Source organism: Amblyomma americanum, chromosome 7, assembly GCF_052857255.1.
Source record: "Amblyomma americanum isolate KBUSLIRL-KWMA chromosome 7, ASM5285725v1, whole genome shotgun sequence".
NCBI lineage: Eukaryota > Metazoa > Arthropoda > Arachnida > Ixodida > Ixodidae > Amblyomma > Amblyomma americanum.
Window position 1 is genome coordinate 44595377 of NC_135503.1, and position 16201 is coordinate 44611577.

Consider the following 16201-nt stretch of genomic DNA (forward strand, 5'->3'; position numbering starts at 1 on the left):
TCCGCACATCTCCAAAATGTGCCGTAATAGAGACATTTAGCATAGCGGAGTAGTACTGGAGTGCACGTATGCCGGTTTACCTGAGGCCGACTGCGCGCGCGCAGTGGTAAGGGCGAGGCCAGGCAGGGTCACTAAGCGTGCGCAGCTGGCGTCTGGTAAACCGCTATACGTCTACTAGTACGTCTCAGCTATGCTAAAAGCTTCTAATTACACACATTGCAGCCAGAGTATGGTGTCGGACTTCAGTGCTTTCCTTGGTAATTTCTTTCTTACTGCGGATGTTCCACGGTAAATGTGAATCTTTTCCCGCGGTACTTAGTGAAAACAAAAAACAAAACGCGCAATTACAGTGCCTTGTGCGGAACCGCTGCACATGACTGCTTCGAGGCGTAGCAGTGAAGAACCCTCCCCATCAGCATTATGCCAGGTGGACGGTGTACAGTGACTTGCACAAGCACTCGCAGCAATTCGCCGCCCACTCGGCCTTGAACGCTTCAGTGGTGGTGAAATCAACCGAAAGGAGACGAGATAAGAGTGCTTCGCGGTGGGCGCGTCAGCGTCATAATAAAAACAGGCATGAGGTAAATAAAACGTTTACGCATTCTGAATGCGTTGTAAATAAACAAAACATCAACCCGTGAGGGAAAGACGCGTTGCGCTGGGTATAGTAGACAAAGTCGTTCATGCTAGCTGCCTCATAGAAGTGGCAAAAATTAATGCAATGAAAATGAATTGAATGAAAGGGTATTTCTGCCGATGTTACGGGGTCTCTAACAGAAAGCGGGTAGACGCAAACAAGGAACTGCTTACTGTAGATTGCACATGCCCTTCTGCACTCATGATTACGCGGTAACCGCACGTGAGTAAAATCGTACAGCAAACACTCATACGCTCATACACAAACGCGCATACCTACCGAATGACCACTCCTCCCTCATAAAAATAAAATAAAATAAAAATGAATGAAAAAATATGAAATCTTTCCTAAAGCTTTATGTGAAAGGAGTAAAGAAGGAGTAAATATATGAACATAAAACTTAATTCTCGCGCCCGGCGCAAGAAAAAAAGAAAGCAGGTGCTCTTAAAATGGCTTTCCTGTGTCGCTCTGCTAGGGGATCTTTAAAAAAAAAGGCTCGAGAGATCACAAGGCGCGCATTCTGAAGTGGTCACACATCTCCATCACGTGGCATATGTCCTCTAGCTCAGGACTCTCTTTATCTGAAATGCGCTTCAGCAATCCTGGCAACTCGATTCGCGCATCCCGTCTCGTTCGCGCTAGCGCGTTCGTAAAAAGAAATAATAAAAATAAACCCTGAGCGGTTCTCTATGTTGTAACGTTAGCTCGCGAGTTAGCCAGCAGCTGTCGTAAAAACCCGCGGCGCCGTCTCTCTAACGCTTTTTCTTTTCTTCTTGCCCAAAGATAGAGAGCTCCGCGCGCATTTGCATTTCGCGCTGACGGGTCAGGCGGCCAGCAGGCAAAAGTGGTTCCGGCGGCCAAGCACGCGGACGGGAGTGCAAGAAGCCGGGCGGGCCGTCGTCACACGTAGTGGTGGCTGCGCGCGCGGCGCTGTGCGAATCGCGTCGCGGATCGGCCGGCGTCCTTGAGGGGCCCGGCGCGCGGGGAACGCAAACGACAAGAGCGCGCGGTATTCGGCCCAGCGCTACGCAGCGGAGCTAGCGCAACCACACACTACGCGCGCACGCACACCTTCCGGAATCGCGACCCACGTGGTTCCGGCCGTGACGTGCATAGATGGACGCCGCGCTGAGGCAGGGTGCGGTTCGCTCGTCGCTCGCAGTCGCGTGTGGCCGCGTTTCGGAAGCCGTAATAGGCCGGTGACACGGGCGCCGAACTCCCCGGATTCGAGCCTCGGGCACGCGGGACCCACGACACGGAGCCGTCTGTGGAGTGACATCGCCTGTTTTGTGTGTGTGTGTGCTGTGTGTGTTTTGTGAGTGCGCGCGCGCGTGTTCTTCGGGCAGCCAGCGTGCGTTGTTGACTCGGCCGTCCGTGCGTGTGTGTATCGACGGGCGCTCACGCGAGCATCGAGCGGCCAGCGCGGGAGATTTGAAAGCAGCATGAGTAAGTGGGACATGGCGTGCGTCGTGCGATTAGTGTTTGGACTGCATCGCGCTGATCGTTTTGTGTGCCCTCGGTATTTAAAAGAGCCCTCGAATGTGTGCTCCTGATGTGTTCACGAACAGGGATCGGCACGGCTAGCGCTCCGTCGTACGCTTGTTTAGTGGCAAGTGTTTTCGAGCCGCAGATGCGGTGCTGCCGAGAATGGAGGGAGGGTGCGGGTGGGCGGGTGGAGGTGAAGGATTTAAGAATGACGCGGGTGGGCTGGAGAGTTCAATGGCTTCGCAGGCGATTGTTTCCTACCGCGAGTGGCCTGGAGCTGAGGCTCGTTGGATCCGCGTCGAGCGTTGGCGACGGAGGGCCGTGCTCGCGTCGCAAGATTAGGAGCTGCTGCGTTATCTGGACGGGCACGCGATAGCAAGCAGTGCTTTAATTTATTTTTTGCTCGCCAGCCTGTTGAGCAGTCGCTGGTTTGGGGCGAGATTTTCGATTGTGCGCACTGCATTCCTTTCAGTATACTCATCTCTGCAGGAGTGTTTGCGTCGGAAATGCACGACCTTTCAGATGCATGTTTGGCTGTCCGAGTTTTTATCTTTCTTTCAGTTGGGGAGAGCACATGTGTTCAGAGGCATGGATGGCCTCCTTAATAACTAGAGCTTCTGAAACGAGAGCACGAGCGCGAGTGTGACAGCTGCGAAAATGACTGACGGAATGAAAGTCCAACTGCCGCCGCGGTGGCTCAGTGGTTATGGCGCTCGGCTGCTGACCCGAAAGACGCGGGTTCGATCCCGGCCGCGGCGGTCGAATTTCGATGGAGGCGAAATTCTAGAGGCCCGTGTACTATGCGATGTCAGTGCACGTTAAAGAACCCCAAGTAGCCGAAATTTCCGGAGATCTTCACTATGGCGTCCCTCATAGCCTGAGTTGCTTTGGGACGTTAAACCCCCGTAAACCATGAGTCCAACTTCCTTTCGCACTCACAGCGTATATATAAAGAAAACTCAGCAGTGAAGTTTGAAATCGTAAATGGAAAATGAAAAAATAATGCGTTAGGTGCCTAAAACTAGGCGTGCGCGAATATTCCAAAGTTTTGAATAGCGAATCGAATATTTTTCTGTCCGATTGTTCTAACCAAATGGTGTATATGTGTTAAACATTTCTCGAAACAAATCGAACGTGTTCTGAACTTTTCGAATAATTGGCACAAGGTTCGAGTAAGGCCCGCCATATTTTTCTCCGATGACTTCCAAAAGCGGCCTAAACCGTCGCCGCGTGCCATCTTACCGTGATCAGTATGCGCGGCATGAAAGGTTCAGCGCCTCGACGCAGTCCATTCGTTCGCGTGGTGGCGTTCATGATGCTGATACACAGCCTGTAAGGCTGGACGACGCGGGAATGCTCAGGCAAGTTCAGCAAACCCTGCCTTGATGCCCGATCTCGGAGGTCGTAACTCGCACGTACAGCCTTTGCCAAAAGTAACTAGGCTGCCTAGTTTGCTTCTCCCTCATGTAATGGAGCCCCGACGGCTTCCCAAAAAACCAGAAGGTATTGGAAGGTGAGGAAAAGGGTTCTCCTGACCTCACAGTGATTTATAGCTTGCTGGGTGCGATGACTGTTTCGCTACGCAACTGACAAGCGAACCGGGCAGCCTGGTCACTTCTGGCAAAGGGCGTACGTAGCTCTCATCCGTCTTATGGCTTGAGGTGTGACTCTAGTTTATTCTCTTTCGTCATCAAAATCAAAACATAATTTTCCTATACGTACAACTTGGCGGTCATTGAGTTATATTTATTTATATGATACCTGCACCGTCGATCGGCATTACAGTATGGTGCCACATTCACAAAAACAAGAAATCGTGCACTTAACGCGTAAATAAAGAACCCATTTGATACAACATTAATAACATGTGGCGGCAAAGCATTTCATTCATGGACTGAGCTCGCAGAGACGTCACCTTTAAAATTAAACTAATGAAGTTTAAATTATTAAAACTAACTCCCATTAATTAATTACAATTAACTCCCGCTTCGAGTTCTTGATCAATTAGCTCTCGCCCTACCATATGCTAGCCGTCGCGGTTAGCTCATTTTAGCGCGACTGCTCCGGTGAAGCGGTGGTCCCGGGTTCGAACCCCGGACCAGGACGAATTTTTCTTCAACTGCGAACTTTCTGTGGAAGCTATGTAGATTTCCTTTGTAGCCGTGTGGGTTCACTTGGGCGGATGCCAGTGAGTAATTACTCCCTAATTGCAAATCTGTTCCATCTTGGGGATTCCCCTAAACATCTGACGAAAGTTTTAAATTGTTGTCCCTTCTCTTTGAAACATAGGACGGCGGCTTCAGAAACTTCAAGTTCTTTGTCTATACTAGTTTTAGAGCAGTAAATATTGTGCAAGAATTTCATCCTCGGATTTCTTCGACGATGTTTAAGGTCTAGCCATTGAAGATTTCTTTCGCTTTCTAACATACTAAGTGACCGGTCGTAATTACCGAGAACAATACGTAATGACCTATTATACTGACTTCCTGTTGCGGTTCCTTAGTGAAGATTTAGTGTTGCATCTTTTAGCAGCTGTAGCTTTAACTCCACAAGTCAAAGCAGCGCTTCACAGCGCAGCCGCTGGTGTTTCGATGTTTCGCATGATTGCTCGTTTTGTACGAATATTCGGACAAGTTTCGAATATTCGTACAAATATTCGAATCGCATTCAATTCGGTAGCGAAGCTACACTATTGTATTCGGTTCGGTTTCAAAAAAAAAAACGTACTGCTCGCACAGCGTTAGCTAGTGTAACAGAGTCCTTCAAGTATAAGGATTCTAGTAATAGACTCGCCACGGTGGCTTAGTGGTTACGGTGTTCGGCTCCTATGCCTAAGGACGCGGAATTGAAATCCCGCCCGCGGCGGCCGCATTTCGATGGAAAAGACGTCCCTGCGCAGTGATAGCTCGAAAAAAAGTTGAAATATTTTGAAGCGCCTTTAAGTTGCTTGGCTTATGTTCTCCATGCATGAAGGATCGACCTTTGACTGCCTCCGTGGCTGCCTTATGAAGAAGCATCTTTAGTTTGTTGTGTACAAAAGGACGAGGCTTCGCGGAGTGCATAATTTGCGAGCTAAAGCAGATATGGCACGTCGCGTTTGTAGGAAGCCACAACTCTCCATACCTTCCCGTTCCGGCTGACTGTGGTTGTTGGTTGGATGCAGTGCATGTTTGTTTGTGCGACCTGACTTCGGGAACGGCAGCACTCTGGCTGTGAGCAGTGTACGTATATGCATGCATGACCTAGCCTTGAGAATGGTAACCAGAGCTCCTCCATGGGAGTTGCGCATGGTTACGACTCTCACGGCTCGGTGGCGCGCTCATGCGCGTATTCTTTTCTGGCTTTATTTTCTACCGCTTGTACATTGACGTGCTGTCTACCTGTTAAAAGGGACAAACCAGCGAATAGTTAACGGTCATTATCACCGTGCACAGATGAAAAATAAGCTGAAGTCGGTAGCAGCACCCTAAACACAAATACGTGGGAGTAAAAAAGGGAGTAATCATTCTACACTCTAAACACGAATACACCTACTATATGGGAGTAAAAAGGGAGTAAAACTGTCCTCTAGCGCACACCCTTTCATAAAAGGGTGCGCGATAGAGGACAGTTTTACACCCTCTTTACTCCATTTGTTTAGAGTGTAGCGCACTCTTTTTTTATCAAAGGAAGTGCGCTGGAGGAGATATTACTCCGTTTTCACTCCTTCCTGTTTTGAGTGAGCCTTATATCGGCTTGTGGAGTACTTTACGTAGACATCGTAGGTGCATAAATAATTCTTTCGTTGATTAACTAATTTCGGTTTCACGTACTTAGACTAAGTACTTTGGTTGATTATGCTGTTTATATTTGATGAGGGTGTTGGCATATACGGCAGTACACTTGTTTCGTGGGGATATCGATCAATAAATATGCGAGGATGGTGGTATTTCCTCCGCAGTAGCGATCTGTCCTTACAAAAATGGTTTTTTTTACAGTCTATAGACTTCCTATAGACAGTATTGCCTTCCTATAGATTTTTTGTCTATTCATAGTCTACAGAATGTCTATAGACAAGTCTACTAGAAGTGTATAGCCATAAATCTATAGATTGTCTATAGACTTTCTATAGGATTTGTATTGCTTGTAGACTGATCTCTAGGGTTTGTCTATAGACTTTATAGACTTCGAAGTCTATGGACAGTCTATAGACTGTCTAAAGATATTTTTGTAAGGGTTGGTCTGCCTTCACGGCTGGTAACTTCAGAACGTGATTTCTGTGACGGTGAACTGAGTATGCGAATAAACTCGGAATTGCGGCATTTGCAGTAAATTTCCTGGTGCGTCGAAGTCCTGCTTTGTACAGAGCTATAATTTCGAACAGCTTCTGTTGCCTTTTCAGAAGAGGTTTCGGCTGGAACGGCTATGGGGTAATACAGTATATATTACGCCATAGCTTGTCTACCCCATAGCTGTAGACCCGCGTAGGATTTTTCTCGATGCGACGCCCGGATTAGTTAGTCAGTTTTGTTTATACGTTAATTCCGGCTGTCATGTGTTCTAGTCACGTAGAAGTTTCGTGCCCTGAAAATCCAGTCGCGAGTAAAACGTGCTGTTCAGGCGCCTCGTTTCATTTTTAGGCTCGAAATGTTCTCAGGCATAGTCAACCAGATTTTTCACCTACGCGCTATGCAAGCGACACAAAACAATGTTTTCCTTCCAAAGACATTTTAAGAGGCGCAGTTTCTGCTCATAACTGCAAAAAAAGAAAAAAAGATTTAATTCCCTACGAATGACTCATTCGGTGGACATGTGGACACCCTAACAATGGAGCCTCTACTCTGAAGTGCGATAATGGCGGGGAGGGAAGGGGGCGTGTCCGGGCGCTGCAAAGATTGGTACTCGAGGAGCAGTGAAAACATGCTCGAAGCTGTAGCGGAAGCTGAAGATAAGAATGGACTCGACCAACTCGCTGAGTAAGCTGCCGAGGAATGGCAGCCGGAACGTCCGAGAATGCCTGTGACGTAATAGGGAGATAGCTCACTCGCAGCCGCTGCAGCATGCAGCCCATCAGGTGAAAAACAAATTTGAACTTGGAAGATCCCTGTATGTCGAGACGTTCGGAACGGAACGAGAGATTATCCTGCTGGCGTGGTTAACAACTACGGAGGAAAACAAAATAAACTCTTAAGAGGCTCTTAAGCCACCCAGGCGGCTTTCGCAGTCCAAGTGCCGTTGAATAAGGTCGCTTTCCCCTTTCTATCTCCGGGCACGCTGAAGTCGGCCCCACGTGACGGCCGAGACTCTGCCGTGGTCACTCAAACACCTTCATTTTCTGTCATGTGGTAGCAAACTTCCTCTCTTTTGTTTTTATGACTATAGTCTTCAGAACTGTCACGATACACTCCCTTCATGTTAGCAACCATCTCGCGCACAGCCATCTACTTAAGCGCCTCTAGCGGCAGCGGGCATGCCCTTTTTTATGCTATTAGACGTTTTTAGTGAAGCGGACACGTATTAGCGGAGACGTAAACCGGTTTTACGTACGGGAGCTGCGCATGCGCTGTGGCAAGCGCGTGGCCGGATAGGGCCACTGCGCAACAAGCGTGCGTAAACCCTTAAACCCTGTACACGTATCCGCTAATACGTCTTCGGTATGCTAAATCTCTCTACTTACGTGGCCCTTCGCGACCTTGCATATCGAGCGTGCGACGAGCTACTACACTGTCCAGCCTTATGGCAGCAAACCGAAAAAAAAAAGCATGCTTAGGCCTATTTATGCACCCTCTAGTGAGCATATCTTTTTAGTATAACCTCTGCGGTGTTTATGATAGTAAGGCATAAAAAAAAAGGAATGTGAGCTGGAGAGCAAGTAACGTGTGCTTGATGTGGTTTGTAAGCATCCCAATTCAGTATGCGTGGAATGCAAGAGATGCAGCGTGAACGTACGTCGTACGGGCTTTTCAAAACCAAGTCGAAAACCATTATAAATGCTAGCTACGCGCCACTATGGCTTTTCGTGTTCGGTACACGCAAAAAAAGGGTGATGATTCTGAGACGTCGTGTTGAAGAACACTCCAGTGATGACCATGAGCGCACTTATACACTGGACAACTGTTAGTAACTGTTCAGGCGCTGCTAACAATTTCACCCTGTCTTCTGCTCTGGCGACGTAATAAGCTACATTTACGCCGCCACGCTGGCTCAGTGGTTATATATATTGCTCGGCTGCTGACCCGAATGACGCGGGTTTGATCCCGGCCGCGACGGTCGCATTTTGATGGAGGCGAAATGCTGGAAACCCGTGTGCTGTGCGATGTCAGTGAACTTAAAAGATTCCCGGGTGGTCGAAATTATCCGGAGGCCTCCACTACGGCGTCTCTCATAGGCTGAGTCACTTTCGGACGTTAGCCATAAATAAGTTACATTTACATTTTGTTTCAACGTTTCGCATTATAGTCGCTATATAACGACCCACGCAGGAACCGAAGGCCATAGAAGTCAGTAACAAGAAAGCGCGGGTGATTACGAAACAAGTGGTTGTGGCCTGCAGCTGCTAGTAAATGGGAGTTGGAGCTTTTGGTTTCTTGGTTCCTTACTGCCTTCTCTAGCAGACGACTGTGACGGGTCAGTTAAAGGTGTTTACGGTTGTGCATAATATGACGTGCAACACGCTAGCAGCAACCGTAAGGGCGGTTCGCGCTTTAGAAAAACTTACTGCGCCGTGGTACCAGCTCCGAACATTCTGCACATTGCTGGGAAAGTAATTTGAAGACTGTTTATTTTATTCATTTATTTATACTGCTTACCCTGTAACGATGTTCATCGCAGGAGGTGAAGCGATTACAGCCAACATTAAGAATTTAGCCTTAAACTTAGCACAGTAGACAAAGGAAGTAAATCCCAGTGGCTAACGGTACTCGTGACGCGTTGGTATAGGAGAGGAAAGATGTCCAAGAAACAAGCTTCAAGCAGAATGGCTGCATGCTTTAAGGGGCGCTAATGGAAAATGTAAAACTAAGCAAGACGGATAGACTATACTTCCGGGCTACCGCCGGCGTGTTTTCCTGCGCGGAAAGGTGGGTTGCGTTGCTAAAAAAAATCGCAAATGAAAGTCCAGAAACCCCTCCACATTCGAAGCGCCCGCGAAAAATAATTTGCTGTGACGTCATTGCTACGACGCATTTGTCATGGAGCTCTCCGACCAATCAGGGGCGTTACTTAGCTCCATAGCGCATCTGTATGCTACAGCTTCGCCGTAGAGAACGAGCACTCGAATGGAAGGCATGCATCATGCACAATCCTGCGTTGCGTGCTGGCGGTTCACGTATACTGCGTGCATGATGACCCGCGCTGAGAAACTTTTTTTTTTTTTTTTTAGAGCGCAGCTCTCAGTAAGCGCCCGTTCGTGGGTTGAGCCGCGTCGCCGCCGTCGTCGTAACCGAGCCAAACAATATAAATAAATAAAAACAAATTGTCCGGGACTGGGTTTTGAACCCGCGGCGTCGCGAACAGATCAGCTTCGCTGGCCACTAGCGATCGTCCCAGCCGCTCACGCCTCATGTTAAATTGCAACACACCCTCGCGCTGTGCATTGCACATCTTCTTCTTCAATTATTACTACTATCGAACTAATATCGTCGCCAGACGTGCCGACGACCCAGCAAAGCCAAACAACAGTGAGCCTACAGAGCCCGAGGAGACACCGACAGATACGCGCTCAAAATTCGCATTAGGGAGAATCGTAGTCGTCCATAGAATTTTTTCCTTTAATGAAGGGTTAATTGGTGCATGCATGTGGTACTTCTCAGATATTTTTCAGCAGACCTCGAAGCATATCCGCCTTTCCATTGAGCCGTTAGCATGGCAGACCATGCGCTGTCTGAGCACTTCACGATATACATGCATTAACTTGTCTGCATGAGCGCTTACTAATGAAAAGAGAATTCCAATTTCTTAATGCCCACAGCCTGCACAAAGTAGCCGGTTCGATCGCTGAACTGAGGACGAAACCGCTTCACCGGTTGCTAGGCAGGCGCAACAAAGGGATGCCGTTAAGAGCTTGCTGGGCACAATGGCTACACGCAGCCTGAGTGCACAAAATACGAGGAGAAAGATTCAGCGTTCGTGTTTGCGCCTAGCTTTTTGCACCGTCATCTGTACCGTGCTGTTTTAATTGCGAGGCTATGCATGGCTATGCATGGCTTAACGCGATAGCGTTAAGGGTCTCGTGTCGGTGTCGTCGGCGGCATTGGTAGTGTGCAAAAATAAAAATAAAAAATTGAGCTGAAAATAAAATTGCGTTAACTCGGGTTTGGGTGAGAATCGAACCCAGGACATCCGAATTGCGAGTCGGGCGTGCTATACCCATGAACCACGAAGTTTTTTTTTTTTTCAACGTAGTGTTTATTACAATGGTGCGATGTTTTATGTACATGAGCTATCTACAAACATTAGGAAAACAGTGACAAATCAACGCACATAAGCAAGAAAGCACGAGAAAAGAGTCAATTTGGAGCACATAGCTAATACATCATAAATTCATAACACGACACGTATAAGCAACAAAGAACTAGAAAAAAAGGCAGTCAACAACACAGCACCAAGAGTGAGTGCCGCGCCGGTTCAAACTCGTTCTGGGCATACAATTCTCTTAGTTGTGCAGTCATTCTACAGAAGTGCATGGTCTTTAGCACAAACAACAGGTTCACAATGTCAGTCCATCTTGCGTGTTTTCCACAGGCTGTGTAATGCGATTAAAAATAGCATATCTAAGGGCTCACCAACAAATGGTAGTGGAGGGAGAAATCGCACAGAATGCGGCGTCAAATTAAGTCTTTTTTTCAATATCCGCTGAATGATGTCTCAGAAGAGTATTGCATCTTTACAATTGATGAAACAATGCTCAGTCGTTTCAGGAGCATCACAAAGGCGGCGGTTAACCGTAGATACGAAAATGCCCTTTTTCTCTGGCCATGTTTTGACCGGTAATGTCTCAGCTGGTTCGTTCAAGTTGAGCAAAGGTGGACAAGTCAATGCATAGTGGTGTTTGAGTTAGTGAAGTGTCTCAGAGACGTGTACTGATGCGTATGAGCAATTAGTGCTAATTTGGAATTAGGGAATTGAGTAGGCGATGTGAACTGGACCCGAAAACGCTATCGTGTTCTACTGTTAAAGGCGAAGAATTTTCGACGGCAATAGCCCGTCAAGACGACGAAATAGCATTCGTAGGAAAAGCGTATGAAGACGACACCTTCTGGAGTTGTACGAATCTTAAAGTGGTGGCGCCACGCGTATTTCGCTTTTATGCAATCTTCTGTCTTATTATAGCTTTGCTTTTGGTAAAAATGTCTAACTTCCTATCACGTGACGCTAACTTGTTAGTCTAGCCTGATTTAGTACTCTCCTTTAGTGTATACCTTAAAAAAAAGCGCACTTGAGTCACCGCATTTACGCAAATGCATCTCCGTTCGTGATTCCAAATGTTTAATAGCCGCCGCGGTGGCTCAGTGGTTATGGTGCTCGGCTGCTGACCCGAAAGACGCGGGTTCGATCCCGACCGCGGCGGTCGAATTTCGATGGAGGCGAAATTCTAGAGGCCCGTGTACCGTGCGATGTCAGTGCACGTTAAAGAACCCCAGGTGGTCGAAATTTCCGGAGCCCTTCACAACGGCGTCCCTCATAGCCTGAGTTGCTTTGGGACGTTAAAGCCCCTAAAAACCAAACCAAACCAAATGTTTAATATCAAGTTTTCTACGTAACATTATTTGGGAACTCCCAAATTTCAATTACTGAGGCAACAAAAAAATATCGCTACACGCCAGTGCCTGTCGTCATAGGTTGTGTGACCTCAAGTGCTGCCTGTGTGAACTGAGCCGCGACCGCAATACGCGCGTTGCCGGTCGAATGTACTGCGCAACTTCACACGTTTCATTGCGTGTATGCGGAGATGGTCTTTTCGTGCGTGGTCGCGGATTAGCTTGCTAGTACACGCGCGGGAAGGGGGGTTTGCTTCCAGGTTCGATCAAATGTACCATAGCGTGGCCGTGGAAAATACGTCGGCCTGCTTTGTCTTTCTCTATAGGCTGCAACGAAGGGAGCGTACGAAGAAAGCACGCACGAGTAGTTCGTATATGCAAGTGGTAGGGGCGAGATTTCTTGGCAAACGTCGACTGTGAACTGCGTTTTTTACGTCATTAGGTCACGTTTTGGGTGTTTTAGAGGAAGTACTACGCCGTTAACTGTGACTTATGTTGAGGCGAGAAAAGATATCAACGTGACGGTCATTCTCAATAGATGCTGGCTTTGTCACGCGCACGTGCATGATGTCCTCGAGCTAAGAGAATTCTCGGAAGAACGAAAGAAAGAGACCTCGAACACGTGCTGCTGTAATTTACCGGTCTACCATTTAAAAGATATCCGTGGTGGAGTAAGTTATATAACAGCGCTAGGGCTTCCAAAAGTTTAGCGACTAAGATGAAGTGCAGTGTCTGTATCGCAAATTTATTCAAGCAAAAAAATTAATTCGCGTACGTACAACACTAATCTGAAGTACGCACTAAATGTATAGTTGAAGTGGGTAGCTCGGGGACTCGTCTGCTGCCTTTGTCGCTGTCGTCACCTTCCTGCTCCTCCTACTTTGCCTACTCTTTCTTTTCCCTTTCTCTTCTCGCTGTGTTTGGTATCTGTCCAGATCTCGGTTCGTCAGACCCACCTCCAGACCATTCCCTTCAATAAACTCTACCTTTCTCCCCACGTCCTGTATGTGTGTCGCTCAGGGTTGATGAAATATTTCCGTCTCTACGAAAGACTTAGAGTAGACACAACTCGTCTATTCTGACGACCGCGACAATTCAATACGGAAAACCATGTTCCTTACTTCCGCAGTCCTGCTTCGTTGCCAGCGACCGCAGCCTCTACAGCGTCTATGTGCATATAAATGTGGACGTCGTTGAAGAGATTTCGTACGCCTTTTGCCACTTAAACATGTGCGAGCTGATAGACCCCGTGGCGTGCCGTTGCTGTCTAAAGATGCTGGAGTGAGTGGGTTTTAGGGATAATAATAATTGGTTATGGAAGGAAAGGAAATGGCGCAGTATCTGTCTCATATATCGTTGGACACCTGAACCGCGCCGTCAAGGAAGGGATAAAGGAGGGAGTGAAAGAAGAAAGGAAGAAGAGGTGCCGTAGTGGAGGGCTCTGGAATAATTTCGACCACCTGGGGATCTTTAACGTGCACTGGCATCGCACAGCACACGGGCGCCTTAGCGTTTTTCCTCCATAAAAACGCAGCCGCCGCGGTCGGGTTCGAACCCGGGAACTCCGGATCAGTACCCGGGCGCCCTACCCACTGAGCCACCGCGGCGGGGTTAGGGATCGGCAGAAAGGGAGTTTTAAGACAGGCATTAGCTTCATTGTGTTTCGTTCTACCCATCACTGAAAACCTGATTGAAGGTACCCAACCCAATACAAATGGACCACGTAATGGTTGACTGTGCGGAGATATATTTAACTTTTGCGCACTTCGGCCCATGAATACTCTTCCGCTGACGAAAAAAAAAATGTTGGAAATGGATTTTCGAACTAGCAAGGTTAACCTTAGGTTGTCAGCCTAGGGCGGCATACTCCTCGCTTGTCCTTCGCCCAATTGCGTTATATTTGCTGTGCCAGCGAGGCGCTCATGAATCGCTTTGCTGCACCGTTCGGGTCAAATCAAATCACGTCAACTCTCGCGTTCTCTGTGTGTCGGTTGATTGCCGGCACTTTTGTGTTTTTGCCGTATTGGCAGGGCTGAATTTTATGTCGCTAACAGTTCCGTGCACGGTGTACGCTGTAGAGCACCGCTCTAAAGAGCGACGAAAACAACAGGGTCGGCGGACTCTATATATGGACAGAGCGAAATAACTGCCTCTGCGACATCCTCTAGGCATCTGGCGTTCGGCTCGGGACACTCCGCGCATGCGCAGTTTGCTTTGCTGGCTGGGCCCAGGATGGGATGTATACACCTACACTGTCGGCTGTGCCAGCGGAACGCTTATGGCTTTCTGTGTAGTGAAATTGTTCTTTATTGTTATTTTTTCAATCGTGGACAGCTCGAGGGCTCTGTCGTATTGCCTTGATTTCCTCCGCGTGCGTTTGACAAATCATCTCGCGCTTGTGCGTCAGGTTGTGATGTAGGTTGTGACTACTCTGCACGCTTTTCGTGTCCGTCATCTGCATTCTTCGTTCTATTATCTCCTCCCTCTTTTTATCCCTCCTCTTTCTCCCAGTGTCGCATAGCGGAGCTTAATAACTTTGGTTAATGTCCCTGCCTCCTGCTGCGTCTTTACCTTTGTGCAAACACCGTGTATTCTCAGAGTTATTTCCAGCTGTAGGCATGGCTAGCGTGCTGTAGGTACTGTAAGTATACAGTCGCGTTCGGTAAATACACTGGCGGTGAATGCGCATGTGGTTCGCGGTGCATACGTGACGAATACGCCGTGATGCATGGCACACGAAATACGCAGAGGCACTTTCGATTCGCGGCTGTATGAATGGTTTTCCGGGATGGCAGTGGTTGCGCCGTGTCGTGAATTCCGGCTGCGTATTACGTTTCCGCCCCATATGTGAGTGGATCTTGCCAGTACTCGTAGGTCGGCAGACTCACTCATGAGTGCACTCATCTCGCCTCACTCACACTCACAGACGTGAGTGAGGCGAGTGTGAGTGAGTGGACATGAGTGATGAGTGGATGTGAGTCGACGTGGGTGGCTGTGAGTGGTTTTGAGTGGATGTGAGTGATTGTCGGTGGCAGGAGAACGCGACAGCGAAGTTTGTCACGTGTGTTTCGCAACGACGATATCCACTTAGCTATTTTCATGTTGTTGACAGCTGATTAAGGAAGCAAATATTCACTGCAGAGGGCGTTCAAGGGTGAGACAGCATGAGGCATCATGCCAGTGTCTTTGAACAACCGAAGCAGAGGATTGCGCCGGCGCGGGAACGGCAATCTTTCGTTGCTGTTCAACACCTTACCAGTTCACCGCTGGCATGGGCGCGGGCCCTTCGCGGATGCAGTGAGTCGCTATGGGTTGTGTCAGATCCTTTGATCCAATTTCGCATTGCCACTGCTAGAAAGGTAGACGTCTCTTGTCATTTTTCCCACACGGCTCGAGCTCATATACAGAGTTCCAATGATTGCTGCTGAAACAACGACTGTCTGCTTCTCGGCAGTAACTGTATATAGCGTAAGGCGGGATCTCAAATACTGCAGTGTACGGTTAGGTTTCCTTCTGTGCCAAGTTGTGTGCATTGTAGAGCTTTGCTTTGACAATTTTTTTTATTAGACCGCACTCGGAGCCGGCAGGGTTTTTTCATTGCCTACGCGAAGAACCTGACCTTGGGGCCCATTCCAGCCATTTCCCTTTTCGTGAGGAACTTTCTCGATCTTTTCAAACACCCTCTCGATTTCCCACGCCGCGAAAAGTATTCATAGTTGCCACTTGCGTCCTAGATGTTGATTCAGATTCACCGATTCGTCATTGTCGAGGCAAACTCATTATTGTTACTTAGACGCCATTCAAAAACATGCCTAAGCATCTCAGCTGGCGCTAAACAGGCACTCATAGTCTCATCAGCAAGAGGGGAGCATTCATGCGTATACGCATAGGATTGGTTCGGGATATGCAAGATGCGTGTACGTGGACCACTTCCGCCAAGCGTAGAAACTGTGAAAATTGGCCAAAGAGACCGACAGAGCACCGGGCGGCTCACCATCACATCTGTACGACGAAGGCTGAGGTAGGGGAGTCATGAGAGTGGTCGGTTGCGGCAGTAAATCTCTCATTCCCTTCGTTGTCAGCAAACAAGGAAACAGTAAGAGAACGTTAATGTGAGTGAGCGGTCGTACTCGTGGGTGCGAATGAGTGGACATGAGCGTGTGTGAATGGTTGTCAGTGTGAGTTGTCATGAGTGCGAGTGGTCACGAGCGTGAGTGGACGTGAGTGCGAGAGAGCAGTTGTGAGTGCGAGTGGTCATTAGTTCACGTAAGTGAGTAATTGTGAACGCGAGAAGCTGTGAGTGTTGTGGGTTTCTCAGTAGGCACAGGCCACTACCCACCGC

General features: G+C 48.3%; 1 protein-coding gene across 1 annotated transcript in view; it reads left to right on the plus strand.

The window, feature by feature from the left end:
* Positions 1-1485: 1485 nt before the first annotated feature.
* The window catches only part of LOC144099003 (rho GTPase-activating protein 18-like), a 201440-nt gene continuing 186724 nt past the window's right edge, over positions 1486-16201 (plus strand). The window contains exon 1 of the mRNA XM_077631994.1: positions 1486-2083. Coding sequence (XP_077488120.1) covers positions 2080-2083 — 4 coding nt within the window. The 5' untranslated portion in view covers positions 1486-2079. The remainder of the gene's footprint in view (positions 2084-16201) is intronic.